The sequence below is a fragment of the Grammomys surdaster genome, unplaced genomic scaffold, assembly GCF_004785775.1.
Source record: "Grammomys surdaster isolate TR1022 unplaced genomic scaffold, NIH_TR_1.0 231, whole genome shotgun sequence".
NCBI lineage: Eukaryota > Metazoa > Chordata > Mammalia > Rodentia > Muridae > Grammomys > Grammomys surdaster.
Genome location: NW_021604676.1, coordinates 4802356 through 4819020, shown reverse-complemented (window position 1 = coordinate 4819020; position 16665 = coordinate 4802356). Strand labels below are relative to the sequence as shown.

Sequence of the window (16665 nt, the reverse complement as noted above, 5' to 3'; positions counted from 1 at the left end):
TAATGAGAAGTTATTCCAACAGCCAGCAGATGAAGGGAGAGCGTGGGATGCCAGGAAGGAAAGGAGGACCCAGGAGTAGGCTCGGAGGTGGAACCTCTGGGAGGGGTGCAGAGGAGCAGCCAGGGTTGGAAGACACCACGCTTTATCCCCTGGGGTCCTCACCATGGGAGGTGATAGCAATTCTATTAGAAGTGGGAAGACCCACTTGAGATCTGGATCTTTGAGGTAGAAGACCCACCTTTAATCTGGGCCCAACCTGCTGCTGGCAGCCTATCTATCAAAAGGACAGAGAAGGAGGAAGGTCTCTTCTCTTTGCTTGCTTGCTTTCACTCTCCCTAGCAAGTCCATTCAAGCAAGCCCTTTACTGGCATTAGATGCTACTGCTTTGGGACTCCAGCACTTACTGAAGAGCAGCTGAGACATTCAGCTTCGTGGACTGAACAACTCTTGGATCTTCTGTTTGTAGACAGCCCTGTTGGACTAGCTGGGCCACAACCTGTAAGCCACTCTAATAAATCCCCTTATCTACAGATTCATTCTGTCGGTACTATTTCTCTAGAGAGCCCTGACTGATACAAGCACTTTCCACACCACATTGTCCACGTCCACTCCCTAAGCTTCTACAAGGTCACAGAGTTGACCATCCTCAAGTCTTTCAGAACTGGTAGCACATCAAACGACAGAAAACACAGCACAGGTAATCAAAAAGGTTTTAATGATTAATGTTTAGACATTATTTAACAGTGTGGGTATATCCAGATGAGCTAAGCACACTTTGACAGCACGCTATTGAATGTTATAGTTTTTGAAATATGTAAAGACACCTGCAAACAGGTACCTAGGATGAAGACACACACGAACATACACATTCTAGATTTGATAAGGTAAATGTAAACAGATGCTGCAACTCCTTCCAAACAAAAAATCCACAAGACTAATTAGGACCAATTGGCTCCTTATAATACGAATGTGCAAAATTAAAGCATGGTAAACTGGTATTTACATACATATCAAACCCACAATTAGTTTATACATTGTCAATCATCTCCTAAGATGTGTCATGAGTGGTTCAATGAATTTTTTTAAATCAATGCAGAAGGTACTCAAAGGCTAAACTTTCAACACTTTAAAAATGACACACATAATAAAGAGTCCCCACTCGTGTGACCAACGCCTCAAGTGCACTAGACATGATTTTAGGATAAGCAGTCTGTTACTTTTAAACAAGAGTTTTAACCAATCTTAGATGCTAAGCAGAAAAAAATTACAGATGCCACCAAGATTTACACTGGATAAAGCAATTGCTCACCAAACACCCGGTTCCTGCGTGCTCCGGCTCTTAAATTTTACCTCAAAATGCTTATGGTGCTTCCTGGTCTCTTTGTAAATTAGGCACATTTTAAAAGGAAGTGTACGTCAAAGTAGCACTACAGAAAAGAATAAAAAACATTTGGACCCAGGCAACCCGTTCCCCATCACTGTGTGTGTAACTGTCACATAATAAATGTCTCACCGCCTTTCCTGAAAGGTAGTTCTCCTCTCTCCAAGTGGCGGGAGGTCGAATGGCCTTTTTGTCTCCTGTATAAAAACACTAAGCACTTCAGAAATGAAAAGTGGCCTACTCATCCTAGACTCTGGGGGACCAAGGACAGGTACGGAAGCGTCTCAGACACTCTGGACCCTTTCCCCACCCCTTTAAACACATTAATAGTGGCACTCAAAATAAAAAAATAAGATCTGTTAAAAAGCTAAACTGACTATCCCACTAGACTTGAGCCTGCTTATTAAAGCCAGCATCGTAAAACCAAAGGTGCCGCCAGACTCTCCAGCCCCAAGTCACTTGAAGTTACACATCACACAGTAGCTTCATAAATCACACACTGATTCTTCTAAACAGAGCTATTACAAATGAATACAAAGTTGAAACATACCCTAATTAAACTAGTAAGCTTTGGGCCCTGCTTTTAAAGTCTTAAGGCATGTGTGTTTTTCTACTGTTAACAACATTGTACAAATTTACAATCACATGCATGGCCTACAGTTAAAAAAAAAAAGTTTGGATTACAGTGTTTTAAATTGTGAACCACAATTCAGCACCTATCGTGTTACAACTAATAAGGCAACAGCAGTGTCGTATACTACAATAACATTCCCTTTCCACAGTCTAGCGCGGGGGTCGATGAGAGCCCAGAAATGTGAGAAAATCGTATGCCTACTTGTATAATCTGTATACATATTCTAGGGGTTTTGAACTGATGAAAAAGGTCCTACGTAAGTCACGCTGCACATAGTAGGGCCAGACTAGTGACAGCAGCTGTTATGAGCGTCAGGGCACAACTCCTACTGTGCTTACAATCACACGCCGTGCTCTGGAGGCCTCCGCTTGGCTTGTCAATCCTTCCGCTGCTTCCTGGGCTTCACACTGTTTTCCAGGGAAGGGAAGCTGTTGGTGTGGCCGTTGATGGCAGTCATAGACCCGTTCTGGTGGCCCTTCAGGTGCTCTTTCCTCCGAGAGGCCCCTTTCTTGTTGTAAGTCTGAAATGTACAAGGCAAATCAGTGCCTGCTAACCAGATGAACTGTACTGGTCTGCATCTAACTAGGCCTGGTTCCCTTGTCTGATCAACTTCTCCCCATGCAATTCCTGGCCTCAAATAACCATTTTGTTTCAATCACTCTTCCAACCTTTTGAGGTTAGCTTGTATGTTCTTACCCCTAGGCCAGAACAGAAACATTTAGAACAACACCCAGAGTTTCTGTTCATTCTGCTTTGCCTCTTCAGGATGTGGACGGTGGAGCAGTGGGCTAGGTGACCACATGAGCTTCTCCTGCTGGCTAGTAGCAACTCTAACTCTGAGTCATTGCTTATCTTTAGATTTCTCTATTGCCTCAGTAACCATCACGTACAGTACAATGAGCAGGAGCAACTGGAAGAAGGTCCTGTATCAGGCCCCAGTAAAGCACCAGTCAACACGTCACACACAGATGCGTGGGGCACACAGAGAAGCAGCATCTGAGCCTCCAGGTGGCTGATCCACACTATTGGACTTTTCTTGGGACCCACTACCTTTGCCCTTGCTCCTGTCCAGGTCAGTTTGAGACGGAAGCCACTTGGCACTGGCCACAAAAGCCAAAGAATCATCAGTGTCTGCCTGATGGTCAGGTGCCACCAGACAGACAAACCTCTATCAAGCCCCAAACTTGAGCAGTGGTCATCTGAGAAAAATGGGACAAAACGGTAGGTTTCAATTACACCAGAGGATGTGATGGAAACTTCACGGAGCTATGGCAGGCCAGGCAGTGGGGCTGAGAACTTCTGATTGAAAGTCACCTCTTTATTTCTCTGCATTGCCCAAAGAAAAGGAATAAAGCATCCACCAAACATGGCATCCTTTTCCACCTGGGTCCCAAGATGCCCAGGGCAGTATGGAGAGCAAAGATGATCGACCCTTCGTCCCTTCAAAGGTTCTTTCAGAGCACAGTGCCAGCATCCAGCAGCGCCCCACACAGCCAGTGAAAGGATAAAGGTCAGAGGCCAGTGAAGGGTCAGATTTACCTGAATGTAGAAGTTTGTGAAGAGAGCGATCAGGGAAATCATGTATCCGATCTGGAAATACAGCCACCCGAGAGGAAAGGAGCATGGCCAGATGACTCCACAGGTTGTCTGGATGATTGTCAGCACAAACTGGACCTAGAGGGAAAGGCCAGGGTTCGAGTTTTTTATACTATGCTTGATTCTGTCCTCTGTAGGTATGCCTCTACTATAGGTTCCCATCTCTCCCCAAAGCTACTTGAACCACTTTTCTCCAAAAGTCTAGGGCTCAGCCCAGAGAGGTAAGACAGAGGAGTGAGGTACATGTTTAAAGGGGCTAGTGATGTCACTCATGATGCATGGTCTGACTGATTTGATTCCGACTTGGTATCTGTGTTCACTTTGGTGTGGCGAAAGCTGTCATGAACATGTAAATGCTTCTTGGTGAAAATGCCAGGTCCACAGGTGACTTCTGATGAGTGACCCTTGAAAAGCAGGTGGACCTGTATGACCCACTCAAAGGTGTTAAAGGTTCCCGACTACTCAAGCACCTTCAGCAGCCCAGTGTGAACTCAGAAGCTCATACCAGCTGTTTCCCTCATTTCCTCAGTCTGGTCCTCTAATCTAAGAACTAGGCAGACAGCACACTGCCCAGCAGGGCATCAATGTCTACAGGGTTCTTCCACATTCTGTCTGCCACAGCCATGATTACAGCATAAATCCATCTCTGCATCCTTTCTCCTCTGTATCAGAGGAGACTAAAGAACAATTATCCTTCCTCATGGGTGAGAAAAAGATTAACAGGGACTGCAGAGCGACTGGCAGAGGTGATAATGAAACACCAGACACAGAAGGAGCTCCAACTTCTCAGAATGTTATTTTTAAATTTTGAAAAAAAAATCAAGATTGATTCAGGGAATCTAAATTAGATTCATTTGGAACAAATGCACATGGCAAGGCTGGGCCGGAGGGTTTAGTGCTTGTCCTTCAGCCTCCGGCTTTAATGTGCTCACCTACAAAATGGAGGGAATATTTGAAACAACTCATGCAAAAATCATTTCCTTAGCATGAGTGCCTGGCATATAAACAAAACAGGCCAATGTTTATCAATAGTATTACTAACTTTTCAGGAAGACTTCATGAGGGGAAAGAAACATGCACTACTGGGCTGGCCACTGGCAAGGCTCAGGAAGAATAGGAAGAATCATCATAAAGACAGACAGTTGTCGGCCTGCCTCTGCCAGAGGCCACTGTCTGAAGCAGTGGGAGCTTCTACCAAGTACTCTGATATGGTGGTTAGAGTTGAGTATCACCTGACATCCACCTTACCCAACAGGTCTCACTGTTAATAAATACAAGGGCTGTGGACTCAGCACCAGAAAGTTCGACCTGAAACTCCTGGGAACATAGGTGAGCAGTTTTCATCTTCATTTTGGAAATGAGAATGCACACACAGGTACATGTGTGCACATTATACGTGTATACACACAAAGCAGGAAAGAAGCCTGCCCTGAAATTGGAAGCTTAAGACTTGAGGCACCCCCAGTCCAGAGCAGATTCCCCACCTACTAGAAACAAGAGCATTGCCTGCCCTGCCTACAACAAGTTTAACTGGGTCAACTGAATTCGAATAAATTACAGGGCAGCCTGGAAGAGGACTGGATCTGGCAGGGAACAAGTTCTGGGCACAGTGACCAAGTTACTCACCAGCTGCCCCTGAGTGATGTACTTTTTCCACCAGAGGTAGGGGCGCATGGAAGGGACAGAGGACAAACCATAGTACGAGTACATGAGGACATGGATGAAGCTGTTGAGCGTCGCACCAAAATATGCTGCGGAAACCAAGGGGACCAGGAAGATGCATTAGAGTTTTGTAAGTAACAGGTGTGGGAAATCCAAGACAATTTTGGAGCTAGAGAAATTCTTCTGAACCAAGGAGGATGACAAACACTGTAGCTACACAGATGTGTAATGAAAAGTCAGTTTCCACCTGGGTGGGCAGGGCAGGCAGCCATAGGACACCTTATACCCAGCGGTCAACAGACCTGCTATGCTTGTGCCCCAGACCTGGCACTTGCAGGTGTGGCTGGCAGACTGGGAAGCAGGGTCCTCCTCCCAAATGCCCAAGATATACCATTTTAGAGTTAGTTCTTTAGAGATGAAAGATCCATTTTACCACACAACTTTCACTTTCCAGTAGAATATCATTTTTAAATATTTTTAATCTCAACAGTAAATACTGAAGTGAAGCAAAGCCATCAGCTTTTCAGACTCACTGGGTTGTGTCACGAGTTTCTAGTGGCTATCACAAAAACTAGTCCTGGAGTCCTCACATAGGTCACGTACACTCTCCAGCTCTCCACAACCAGGTAGGGCTAGTTGTCCCATGAGGTATCCTGAAATTTAAAATACTCCTCCAATGTAATCAAACGGAAGGCTGTCCCTGCTGGAATTGGGACTAGCTTATCCACAGGTGATGAGGGGTGAACGTCAGGCTCCAGTTCAAGAGGGTTAGAGCTCTCTGCCCATCCTTCTGGGGTATTACCTCCCCCAGGCCACTCTCCACAGGTACCATATATAGAAAATCTTTTTCCGTTATGAGCCTGACACAGCTGTGGATCTCAGTGGGCAGAGATAATCAGCAACTATGCTGGGAGCAGACCCAGAGAATCCCAGTCAAACTCTTCAAGGTTAGCATAAAAAGCTTGCGACTGAGATGCTTGTTGGACCCTGAGTGGAACCCAACCACATCCAACTTTTAAAAACTAGCAAATTTTGGTGCAAATTTTCTAAAAAAAAACCCTCATAGCTTCACTCCATCAGACTGGATGAGGACTTCCTAATGTGTAGCCAAGAATACCTAGTTCCGTGACACATGCCGTCCACACTAGACAGAACACTGATTGTGAGGGTCGGTTCTCTCCATCCACTCTACAGGTTCTAGACATTGGACTCACGTCATCAGGCTTGGCAGCAGGCACCTTTATCTGCCAAGCCAACTTACCTGCCCGCTTACTTCCTACTTCTTAATGAGCCCAGGCTGGTATTTCCTTCATCTTACTCATCAGTGTAGGACAATGACCAGAAAAAGGTAGAAGCCTTAGGCCACACAGACTGTTACTAAAAGCAACCACAGGACCTCTCCACAAAGTCCCCGCTTATACAGGGCTGTATCTCGAAGCCAACGAGTTCCTCTGGCAGGTTCAGAACTTCTGGTCTTACTTTAAAGCCTCTGACCTATTTAGAATTGATTTTATGTAGAGTGAGAGGTCTGAGTTTTGCTTCATTGTTTTACACATGGATATCTAATTTTTCCAGAACTACCTACTGAAGAGGCTTGGCTTATTTAACTTTTAAATTAGCATCCAAAGTAATGGGTTTCATCATGGTGTCTCCATACATTGCTGCTGCTGCTCGGTTATCATATGCTGCCCTCCCCAACACTGTCCTTCCCTGTGAAGTCCTCCCCTCTCCCGTGAGCAGTCCCCTCTGTCCTTACATACACTCCATTACCCACACAATTTTCTACCCCCTTAAGATCTCTTCCTCCCCTCTCATGATACTTTTTCTAGTTTTGTGACCTACATATAAATACCATGCACATATACAATTTTATATTTAGGTTTACATATATGTAGTATGTGAGTCTGGCTAACTTCATATCCAGCTGCCTCCATTTTCCTGCACGTGCCACACACGATCTACACTTGCATAAAATCCCACCCTGCAATGTGCATCATCATCTGTGCTTGGCCATCCAGGTTGCTTCCATTTGTTGGCCATTGTGAAGAGAACAGCAATAACCATGAATGTGCTTGTATCTCTGTGGTATGTTACAACACAGCAGCGTCAGATGGTAGTTTTAGTTTCAGTTTTTGAGGAGCCTCCATACAGACTTCCACAGCAGCTCCATGAATATGGAGCAGCACCAGGAACGAGTAAGAATCCTGGATCCCTGGCAGCATTCTGCCTCTGCTGATACTGAATCTAGCACCTCACGGATATGGCCAAATCACCGAGCCACACCCCCAGTGGTTTGATGATAACCTATCTGACAGAAGTCAGATGGGAGTCTCTTTTCCTGACGGCTGAAGGACACTGAACACTTTATTCCTTGGGCATTTGGGTTTCCTTTAATGAACTGTGCACTGTCTTCAACAGTCTATTTACTAATGAATAATGTGTAGGGTTTTTTTTTTTTTAAAGCAATGAACTTATCTGCTGACACCTTTGTCAACAATTATGTGATAGATGTGTGACTTACTTTCCGGCCTTCTCTTCCACTCCTTCAGTCTCCATGTCCCTTAGTTCCTGTGCCCCGCTGTCTTTATTACTACAATTCTGTGGTATAACCTTGGACTGTTCCAGTGCCCCGATGTCTTTGTTACTACGGTTCTGTGGTATAACCTTGGACTGGGTCTTGGGAAGTCTTCAGCATTGCTCTTTCTGTTTAGGATTACTTTGTCTAACATGTGACATGAAGGCAGAAGGAAGGGTAAAGGGGACATGAGAGGGTGGGGAGGAGGGACAGATGAGAGAAAAGTATGATGGAGAATGTCACGATGAAATCTTTACAGTGTATGCTAACTGAAGTAACAGTAATAATAAATAGAAAAAGAAAAAACTTGAACACAAACTCAAAAGCTTAACCTGAGGATTTCCAGCAAGAACATTTTTTTCCTGAGGCCTAGCTTCCATGTCTGTCACATGTTCCCTAAACATCCCAATACTCACAATGGCCGCAGGGAACCCAGTTCATCACAAACCACCAGATGTTGAGCATGGTAGCGTGGTGGTAGACATGTAGGACGGTGATCTGGTGGTTGTTCTTGCGCAGGATGAAGAAAAAGGTGTCCATGAATTCTATGAGTTTGGAGAAGTAGTACCACCAGAGGACACGGATGATCTAAGAGCAAAGGTTCATGATTTATCTCCAGTACTTTTCTGGAATGTCACCCAAGACATGATGTACATTCAACATAAAGCTGGGATGGCCCCACTGGCTCTGCAGCTGTCCAGTGATGGCTCCAGCCATTGTGAGAGTCTTTAATCAATGAACATGTGACCCTGGGAGAAATGAAATGTCTCCAAAGGGCTCCTGACACTCTTGCACACCCCAGGACACGGAGGTAGAAGCCAGAGGATCAAGAGTTCAGGCTCGTCTTCAGCTACATAGAATCTGAGGCTACAAAAGACTCCATCTCAAAGCAAAACTAAATCCAAACAAAAATCCCTGGGAGGAAGCTCCAGGCTCAGCAGTACACTTCTGTAGTCTGCAGAGCTGCTGGAAGGAAGACGGAGGCTGGAGCTTGCGGGCCTGGGTTGAGGAAGTATTGAGTCATGAAGGAAATGGAACCAGAGTGTGCAGTACCTGTTTCTGGTCCAACCGACACGCTCAAAGGAAACGCTGGCCATGCTGGGCTTTGACTGTCAGCGTTCTGTTTAACAAATTCCACTTCTCAGAGTGGATGCTGGATTTTACCTTTAACATCACTACTAGAGGACACTTACAAGAGTGACTTTAAATGATCTTTTATGTAAATATGAAACCTGTCAACTGTTCACAGGAGTTCCTTTACAGAGAGGAGGATTTCGTTTTCATTTTATTTATGCCTTTCATGTTCAAATTATCATTCCACACACTCCGGGCTTCTTTCTCTTTTGAAAGTGTCAACAAGAATTGTCAGGATTGAGAGGCTACTGTCTCCTTTGCCTTTTGTATAAGTTATTTATCAAAAACCAAAACCAAAACCAAAAAAACAAATACACACAGACACACCCACCCCTACACACCCCTGAAACAATACCTTCATATCTGATTCTCCCGCACTGCGTGTTCCCTGACAGAAGAAGTTGTATTTGCCTTCCCACACACCTGTCACCAACTAAAAAAGAGGAGAAAAATTAGTTGCTACATCAGAATACTGTTCAACAGAACTTTTTTAGTCTAGAGTATATGAAAATTAACTTGGGGCTCTACAGAGTCAAGTTCGTTGAAAGTAAAATGGTCAGAGTGAATGGTGAAGAGAAAAGTCTTCAACACTGCACGCGCTTTCATCCAGTCACCATACCTGAAGGGTGAAGAGGGGCCTCTCTCAGGCTGCTGAAGACCCATCCAACTCCAAGATGTCATCCTGTCTCCTCATGCTACTTTCCCTAAGCCCGGGCTCCTGAAACTGACTTACAGTTTGGAGCCATCTGTATAAGTCAGTCATGAATGAATTTGTAGTTCTAACAAGCCCTTCAATTGCCAGTACCAAGACCATTGGACTGGAGACACACTTTTAACACTAGGATGAATATAGAATATAGTCCATCTTCCTATTCCTTTTCCTTTCCTGTTGCACTGTCTACCTCTAGGCTTACAGATTAGCCATCTGCAGAATCCATCTGCAGACGCAGAAAGAACCACAGAATGGGCAATGGAAGATGTGGTTTACGCTGGCTTAGTGACAGGGCCTGTTTCCTCACAGACACATAGTGAGGTGCATAGCCTACGATGAGACCTTAGAACCTACTTTAGTGGTCAGGCTAGAAGGTTTAGCTATTCTACTTCGACACTGCCCTACTGTATACTATTTATCTATGAAAACCACAGCCCCTGCTTGTTTGATTTCTTCTACAGTCTAGAACAATCCTGAGTGCTCCTGATGGCCACGGAATGCCAGGAGATGCCCGACAAAGTGTACTTCGAGCCTTATGTCATCCACATATGAAGCACGCACAAAGACCCAGTCACCAGTTATCAAAGTGTGTGTCCCTGTCCAGCCTACCAGCAACACTCAGGACCCCTGGCAAAACACAATCTTGAACTATTTCAAACCCTGGGGAAGAAAGATCACCAAGGCTGGCACTCAAAGTCCCTGATCACAAATTCTTGAGAATCTAATGATTCTTCAAGATGCTTCAAAGTACTGTCTTCAATCCCAGATCTGATACTACCCAGGAACTTGTTGATAACAGCTTTAGTCCCTACCCTAGATGATCTTGTGACCCTGAAATTTATGAGCAAAAGCCCATACTGGATGTGTGTGTGTGTGAGAGACGTTGGGTAGCGTAGGTTAAAATTCTCATTCTCCTGCCTCCACCTTTGAGTGCTATGATTTTACCAGCTGGCCAGTGTTTTAACAAGTGATTCTGATCATATGGAAAACAACTGTGGGTCCCACTGTAGCTACACAGCACCGTCACCCTGGGAGCTATAAAGAATTACTATTTGGCCGGGCGGTGGTGGCGCACAACTTTAATCCCAGCACTCGGGAGGCAGAGGCAAGCAGATTTCTGAGTTTGAGGCCAGCCTGGTCTACAGAGTGAGTTCCATGACAGCCAGGACTATACAGAAAAACCCTGTCTCAAAAAACAAAAAAAAAAAAAAAAAAAAAAAAAAAAGAAAGAAAAAAGAATTACTATTGCCTGGCTTCACCCAGACCTTGAAACAAACCTCAAGGAACCTCTAACAAAGTTCTCAAGAGAATTCAGTGTGCAGCTCAGACTGTAAACTAGTGGCTTCACCTAATGACTTCAGTAAGAAAGTGTTCGAGGGAAGCGGTAACCGAGAGCCAGGTTGTGAATTTGGTCTAATGCTGCTTGTATTATGTTAATTTGTTCCCTAAAATTTCACAAGAATCCCCACGTCCAACAGATAAGATGCTGAGGGACCCTGTCCCCAGTTGGTTTTGATTGGTAAATAAAGTTGCCAGTGGCCAATGGCTGGCCAGAGAGACAGAGGTGGGACCTTAGGATTCTTGGGCAAGAGACTGAGGGAGGGGAGAAAGAGATTGCTGCCACACCAGGGAAGGAGTAGATACCACACCTGAGGTGTGCTGGACAGAGAACATAGCAGTCATGTGGATGCTGGGGAACTCAGTCTGAGAGGGCTGCAGGTCTGGGTCTGGGGCAACCAAGACGGAATATAGATTAAGTGATGAGTTGAACTATCACAAGGTACCTCAGCCATGGAGTCGATTTGAGTAATGATCCCTGGGAACTGCAATAGCGCCTCAGCCCAGTGAACAGTGCCTTACAGCAAGCAGAATGTTTGGACAAGGACTGGAAGACATACTGTTACGTTTTTATCCAATCTAATGTCAGAAGTAAATGCCAGGCATAGCAGGCGTGCATGAATGCTGGGTGTAGCACCTGATTTTTTTTTTAACTTCCCTTCCAGAGTTTCCCTTCTGTACTGTTACTTTCTCTACATGAAAACACTCAGTTTACATATTTTTCATGGCCAAAGAACAGCGTTAAGAATCTGTTATACCATCAGACCTGGAGGCTGTGGATTGGAAGGTTTGTCACGGAGGAGTGTGGGACCTGTGGGCTTCACTGTCAAAAGTGAGGTTGGACTAAATTATCTCCAGTGGCTTTCTGTCCAAGTTTTCAATAATTTCTTGGCTACACTTCATAAGAGACCATACAGGATGCTGCTTTTTCCTAGACTGACACCATGAGGCATGTCTATCCTTTTGGTCTTATGTCCTGTTTCAAGGCCGGCTACGTCTGTCACTCACAGGCCTATTAGAACTTCAAGACTCAAGATGCAAACCCAGAGTGAACAAAGAAAGAAGGGAGAGGAGGTGGGCCTGGGCTTTTGGAGACTGACTGGAGAGAAGGCTGGGACATCAGAGTTCTTCCTCCGTCCCATGACAGAAACACAAAATATTCTGAGATACCAAAAGGAAATGCTTCTTGTCAAAAGGTCACAGACAATGCAGTAAGGTTTCCACGAGGATAAATCTGTACAGTGAAATATTTGCTAAAATAGTTATCTTTGTTATATCTTTTGAAAATTTACCATATTAAAAATGTCACATTTTAGCAAGGTGTGGTGGCATACACTTTCAATTTCCTTTGGAAGACAGAGGCAGGCAGATCTATGTGAGTTTGTGGCCAGCCTGGTCTATACAAGTTAAACACCAGACAAAGTAAATAGTGAGACTGTCTCAAAACTATCAAAGCAAAAATACCAGTCAGATTCTAGACCCTACCATTACTGCTTCCTCTAGCTACCATCTTGGTACCCTGGGGGACCATGTGTATGTCACTTCAGAAGACTGCAATCCTATCTCCTTGTGTCGGGTGGGGCTGCTCGGTAGGAAAGCCGGCAAATGACCCCTTTAGAGTCCTTCAGGTGTCTCTTAACAAGGAAAGGCTTTTGTTACCTGAGCAGCACGCCCCTCCTAACATAGGGCTCTTTTTCATTTTTGTTTCTAAAGGAATCTAGGTAGAACTTCCTTCTATAAGCAAATTAACTCAAAACCCTACTTGCTCTTTCTAATAGCCTGGGATAGAAGTGGAAAATCTCTAGGTAACACTACCTTTGGAAGACAGAGATCAAGCCTGTCAGTACCACCCAGCCACATCCACCAGATACTGTTCACTGGTGGTCATGTTCTTGGCCTGTGCCTGCCACACCTCCTCCACCTAGAGATCCTTGTGGAGGTAGCCTTCATAGCCACATTCTCTCCATTGGAACTGCCACTGAGCACTTCCACTGGGGCCAGTGAGCCTCTCAATGCACTAAATCTCACACTTAAAACCTTTCAAAGGCTTGTTGTTGCCTTCATAACAACCCCCGAGGTATTCCTGTTCTACAATGAGCCTCCAAGTTTCCCCTTCACTTCTATACCTACGAGCTATTTATCCAGACATACTTTTCCAGATATACATTTCCTTAACCATCACTGAGGTCAAAGGGCTGCACTAACCTGTAAAGCCTATGCTGAGACAGAGGCACCGGCTTTAGTATCTCCATCTGTTTAAACCTTACGTCCCACAAGTCAAGTGGCACAGACACAGCCTTGCATTGGAAAGGTTATCTTGAGAAGTTGGTGATATGAACTGTGAACTGTTTATCTCATCCAGGAAGGCATCTAACATGAGCATAATAAATGTTCACAATGACCGTCTTATTCTCATTATCTGGAACTCTGTCTCCAGGTACCCTAGGTCTGCAGAGCCCTTACCGTCCAAAGTTCAGTTAAAATTCTGTTTTCTCCAAGACCGTTCTCTCCTGAAAGCCCGGCCTCTCGTGGTTTCTCTTAATTTGCTTAGCTGACCACTGTCCTTTCTCTGTCCCATGACAGAAATGCAAAATATCTTCTGAGATAACAAAAGGAAATGCTTCTTGTCAATGCAGTGGTTTCCATGAGGAAACTTAAAGCCACAAGGGTCTCCTGTTCCACTATCAGCTCTGGGGAGACCTTGACTCTTACATCAACAGACTTGTAAAAGGACTTGTACATACGAGAGGGTTAATCTACTGTATGAAACTAATGACAGAAGTTCAAAGTCCTCTAAAGCAGTAGTTCTCAACCTTCCTAATACTGCCACCACGCTCTGGTGACCCCAACCTAAAACTATCGCATTGTTCATTCATAACTGTAATTTTAATAAAATGAATAATAGACACATCTGATATGCAGGATACCCGACATGTGACGCTGTGTGAGGTCTCAACCCACAGGAGCTAGGTATCAAGTTACATTTGCAGGAGACAGAGACCTCAGTTCTGTCTGGAGGGACTTTGGTTCATTTTTGCTTTGCAGATAGAGAAATTTAAAAATATCTGAAAGTATTTCAAAGAGGCTAAAATTTTATGGCAGGCTTCTGAATTCTGTTCATAAGAAGAAAATCATTTATCAAACGTCGTAGGGGTGTGTGTGTGTGTGTGAGTGTGTATGTGTACATGTGTGTGTGTCTGTGTGTATGTGTACGTGTGTGTGTGTGCACACGTGTGTGTGTGTATGTGTGTGTAAAATGTCTCTCTCCAAACTAAGGACCTGGGTCCTTATTTGTCTGGGTCTGTACTGAGTCTCCACAAATGGGCCAGTACTTGAAGCTTCTCCATCCTTTGTTACTGTCAGAGGAACAGGGGATGCCCATGAGTAGTGGCCCCAGAGACTCTCGATGCAAAGGATGAGATCCCCACCCAGTCCTACAAAGAGCACACAGGAGAAGACGCTCCTAGAAAGTTTCAGTCACTGCTGCTTCTCTTCAGGGTCCAGGTTCAGGTTGGTCTGTCATGCTGGCCTGTGACTGCAAGCGAGGTGGAACAAGAGGGCTCAAGAAGATGGACAGGGTGAGGCGCTGAGAGGGAGGGGGATGGGCAGGGTGAGGCACTGAGAGGGAGGGCTGCCATCTACCTTGGTCTTCTGAGAAGCAGCAAAGAGACTGTTCCAGAGTGGAAAGGCAGGCCACAACAAACAGCTTGCTTCTATCTTCGCACTCCCTGTACCACTAACTGGTCCAAGGACAACAAAGAGGGTTATTTACGTGGCTTTTCCCAAGTAACCAAGATATGGGCAGTACCACTGTAAAGCCATATGTGCTTTCTCCCTCCTTGGAGTAAAGCAAACCTTAATTAGGCCAGGAGCATGTGAAGAGCTATAATTAAAACGCAGCAAGCAGCTTCCTTCTCCTTAGGAGACAATACAGGTTTTGTGCATCTTTTCATCTTAAGAGAATATCGCTGAGCATCACAATGAGGTCCAGGGGACACAACTCAGGGACTGACTGTAGTGGTGAGAAGTGACTTCTAACCACAAATGAAGGAGAACCTTTGGCATAGTACTTTCTGGAATGCTACCAAAGCCTCATAGGAAACAAGGTCATCGGAAACACTTGAGTCTGATTGGAAAAGCTCTATCCTCATGGTCACCCCAAAGCCCTAAGACGTCAGAAGGGCTGGCTGGTTTTGGTCATAAGAGGTGGGTAAGTTATGTCGATATCATGCCCTGAACAGAGAGGAGCAAAAGGCAATGAAAACAGACTCCTGATGCTTAAAGACAACAACATCCCAGCTGAGGAGTGTTCCTGAGAGCCATTAAGATATTTCACAGATTTGCTGGCTTGGATGCGTATGTTTTTATATCTGGTAGAAGTGACTGCTTTAAGTGAGGAAACAGACAAAGAAAAGGTCCGAATAAGCCCAAGCACACATCACACGGCAGTTCTAGGCTCCTCTGCCTTCCATGCCTGTTTCTGAATTGTTGGCAGGTCTCTCTATGAAGGATGCTGAGAAAAAGACATTTACCTGTATCTACCTCCTTAGCACATATCTGACTTACAATCAACCATAAGCTATCCCAAAGTCAAAAGCACCCACTTCCTCTACAGTGTAGAGGCCACTTTGGAACGAGGAAGCCTGTGAAGATACTTTCACATCCATGCTCTTCAGAAGTGCTTTTCCTTCTTCTGACCATGACAAAGCTGAAGGCACCTCCCTGGCTTAAGTCATAAGGACCGCTCCCGCACACTTGACAAATCTTTAGCACAGAGCAAACAGGCTAACCTGAAGCAGGTATGCCTGGAATCCTAAGTACTAGCCCAGCCCTCTTGCGCTGAAGGGTTTTTTGTTTTGTTTTGTTTTGTTTTTAACTGTTCATACTTCCTCTGCAGAAAGGGACAGGAACATTGAAACACACCATTAAATGAGGAAGTCTGGTGCAGGGCATCTAGTAGGTACCATGTAAGTCTGATTGGGGCAAAAACCAGGAGCCTCTGCCAGGGTTCTTTGCACAGGCTAAAACTCTACAGCCAACCTACTGCAGTCTTGCTTTGAAAAGCCTGGCTTTAACCAAGAATCTGTAAGATGGGGTGGTGCTGCAGATCTTTCAGTCCCTGCCCTTGGGAGGCAGAGGCAAGAGGATATCTGTTCCAGACCAGCCAGATCTATATAGAGGTATCCTATCTTGAAAGAAAAGAGAGGATGGGGAGGGGAGGAGACGGGGACAGACAGAGACAGAGACTGAGTAGGGGGCTTGTAGTCTTCTGCCATACTTCATTACTTCAGTACAAAGTTAAGTACTCAAAGGTCTGAGGAGTCTGCAGAATGAGATCCAAGGCTTCCTCTCTGGCAGAGGTATTCCTTCCCTTCCTCCCTCTGGAGGTGGTGAAGTAGGGAGAAGGTGTCTGGACTGCACCCTCCCCCTCTCCACTGTGTGCAATCCCTGGGAAGAAGAGCTTCGGCTACACTGCAGGCAAGTACTATTTCTTTCAGATCTCTCAGGAGAGTCAGGTCTTCGGAGCAAGGAACAGTTGTAAGGGAACAAAGTATCATCTATTTTGGGCAATGATCCAGGAATGCCCAACTTACAACTGTGCACCCCAGGAGAGCTATGCAGGGACCCCAACA

At 45.1% G+C, this 16665-nt stretch overlaps 1 protein-coding gene across 2 annotated transcripts in view; it reads right to left on the bottom strand.

Moving 5' to 3' along the window:
- Nucleotides 1–693: 693 nt before the first annotated feature.
- Nucleotides 694–16665, bottom strand: part of Elovl5 (ELOVL fatty acid elongase 5) — a 63381-nt gene continuing 47409 nt past the window's right edge. For both annotated transcript variants that reach the window (XM_028773581.1, XM_028773582.1), the window contains 5 exons: nucleotides 9338–9415; nucleotides 8265–8436; nucleotides 5238–5362; nucleotides 3555–3689; nucleotides 694–2535 (listed from right to left, as the gene is read on the bottom strand). In XM_028773581.1, the coding sequence (XP_028629414.1) occupies nucleotides 2392–2535; nucleotides 3555–3689; nucleotides 5238–5362; nucleotides 8265–8436; nucleotides 9338–9415 (654 nt within the window). In that variant the 3' untranslated portion in view covers nucleotides 694–2391. The remainder of the gene's footprint in view (nucleotides 2536–3554; nucleotides 3690–5237; nucleotides 5363–8264; nucleotides 8437–9337; nucleotides 9416–16665) is intronic.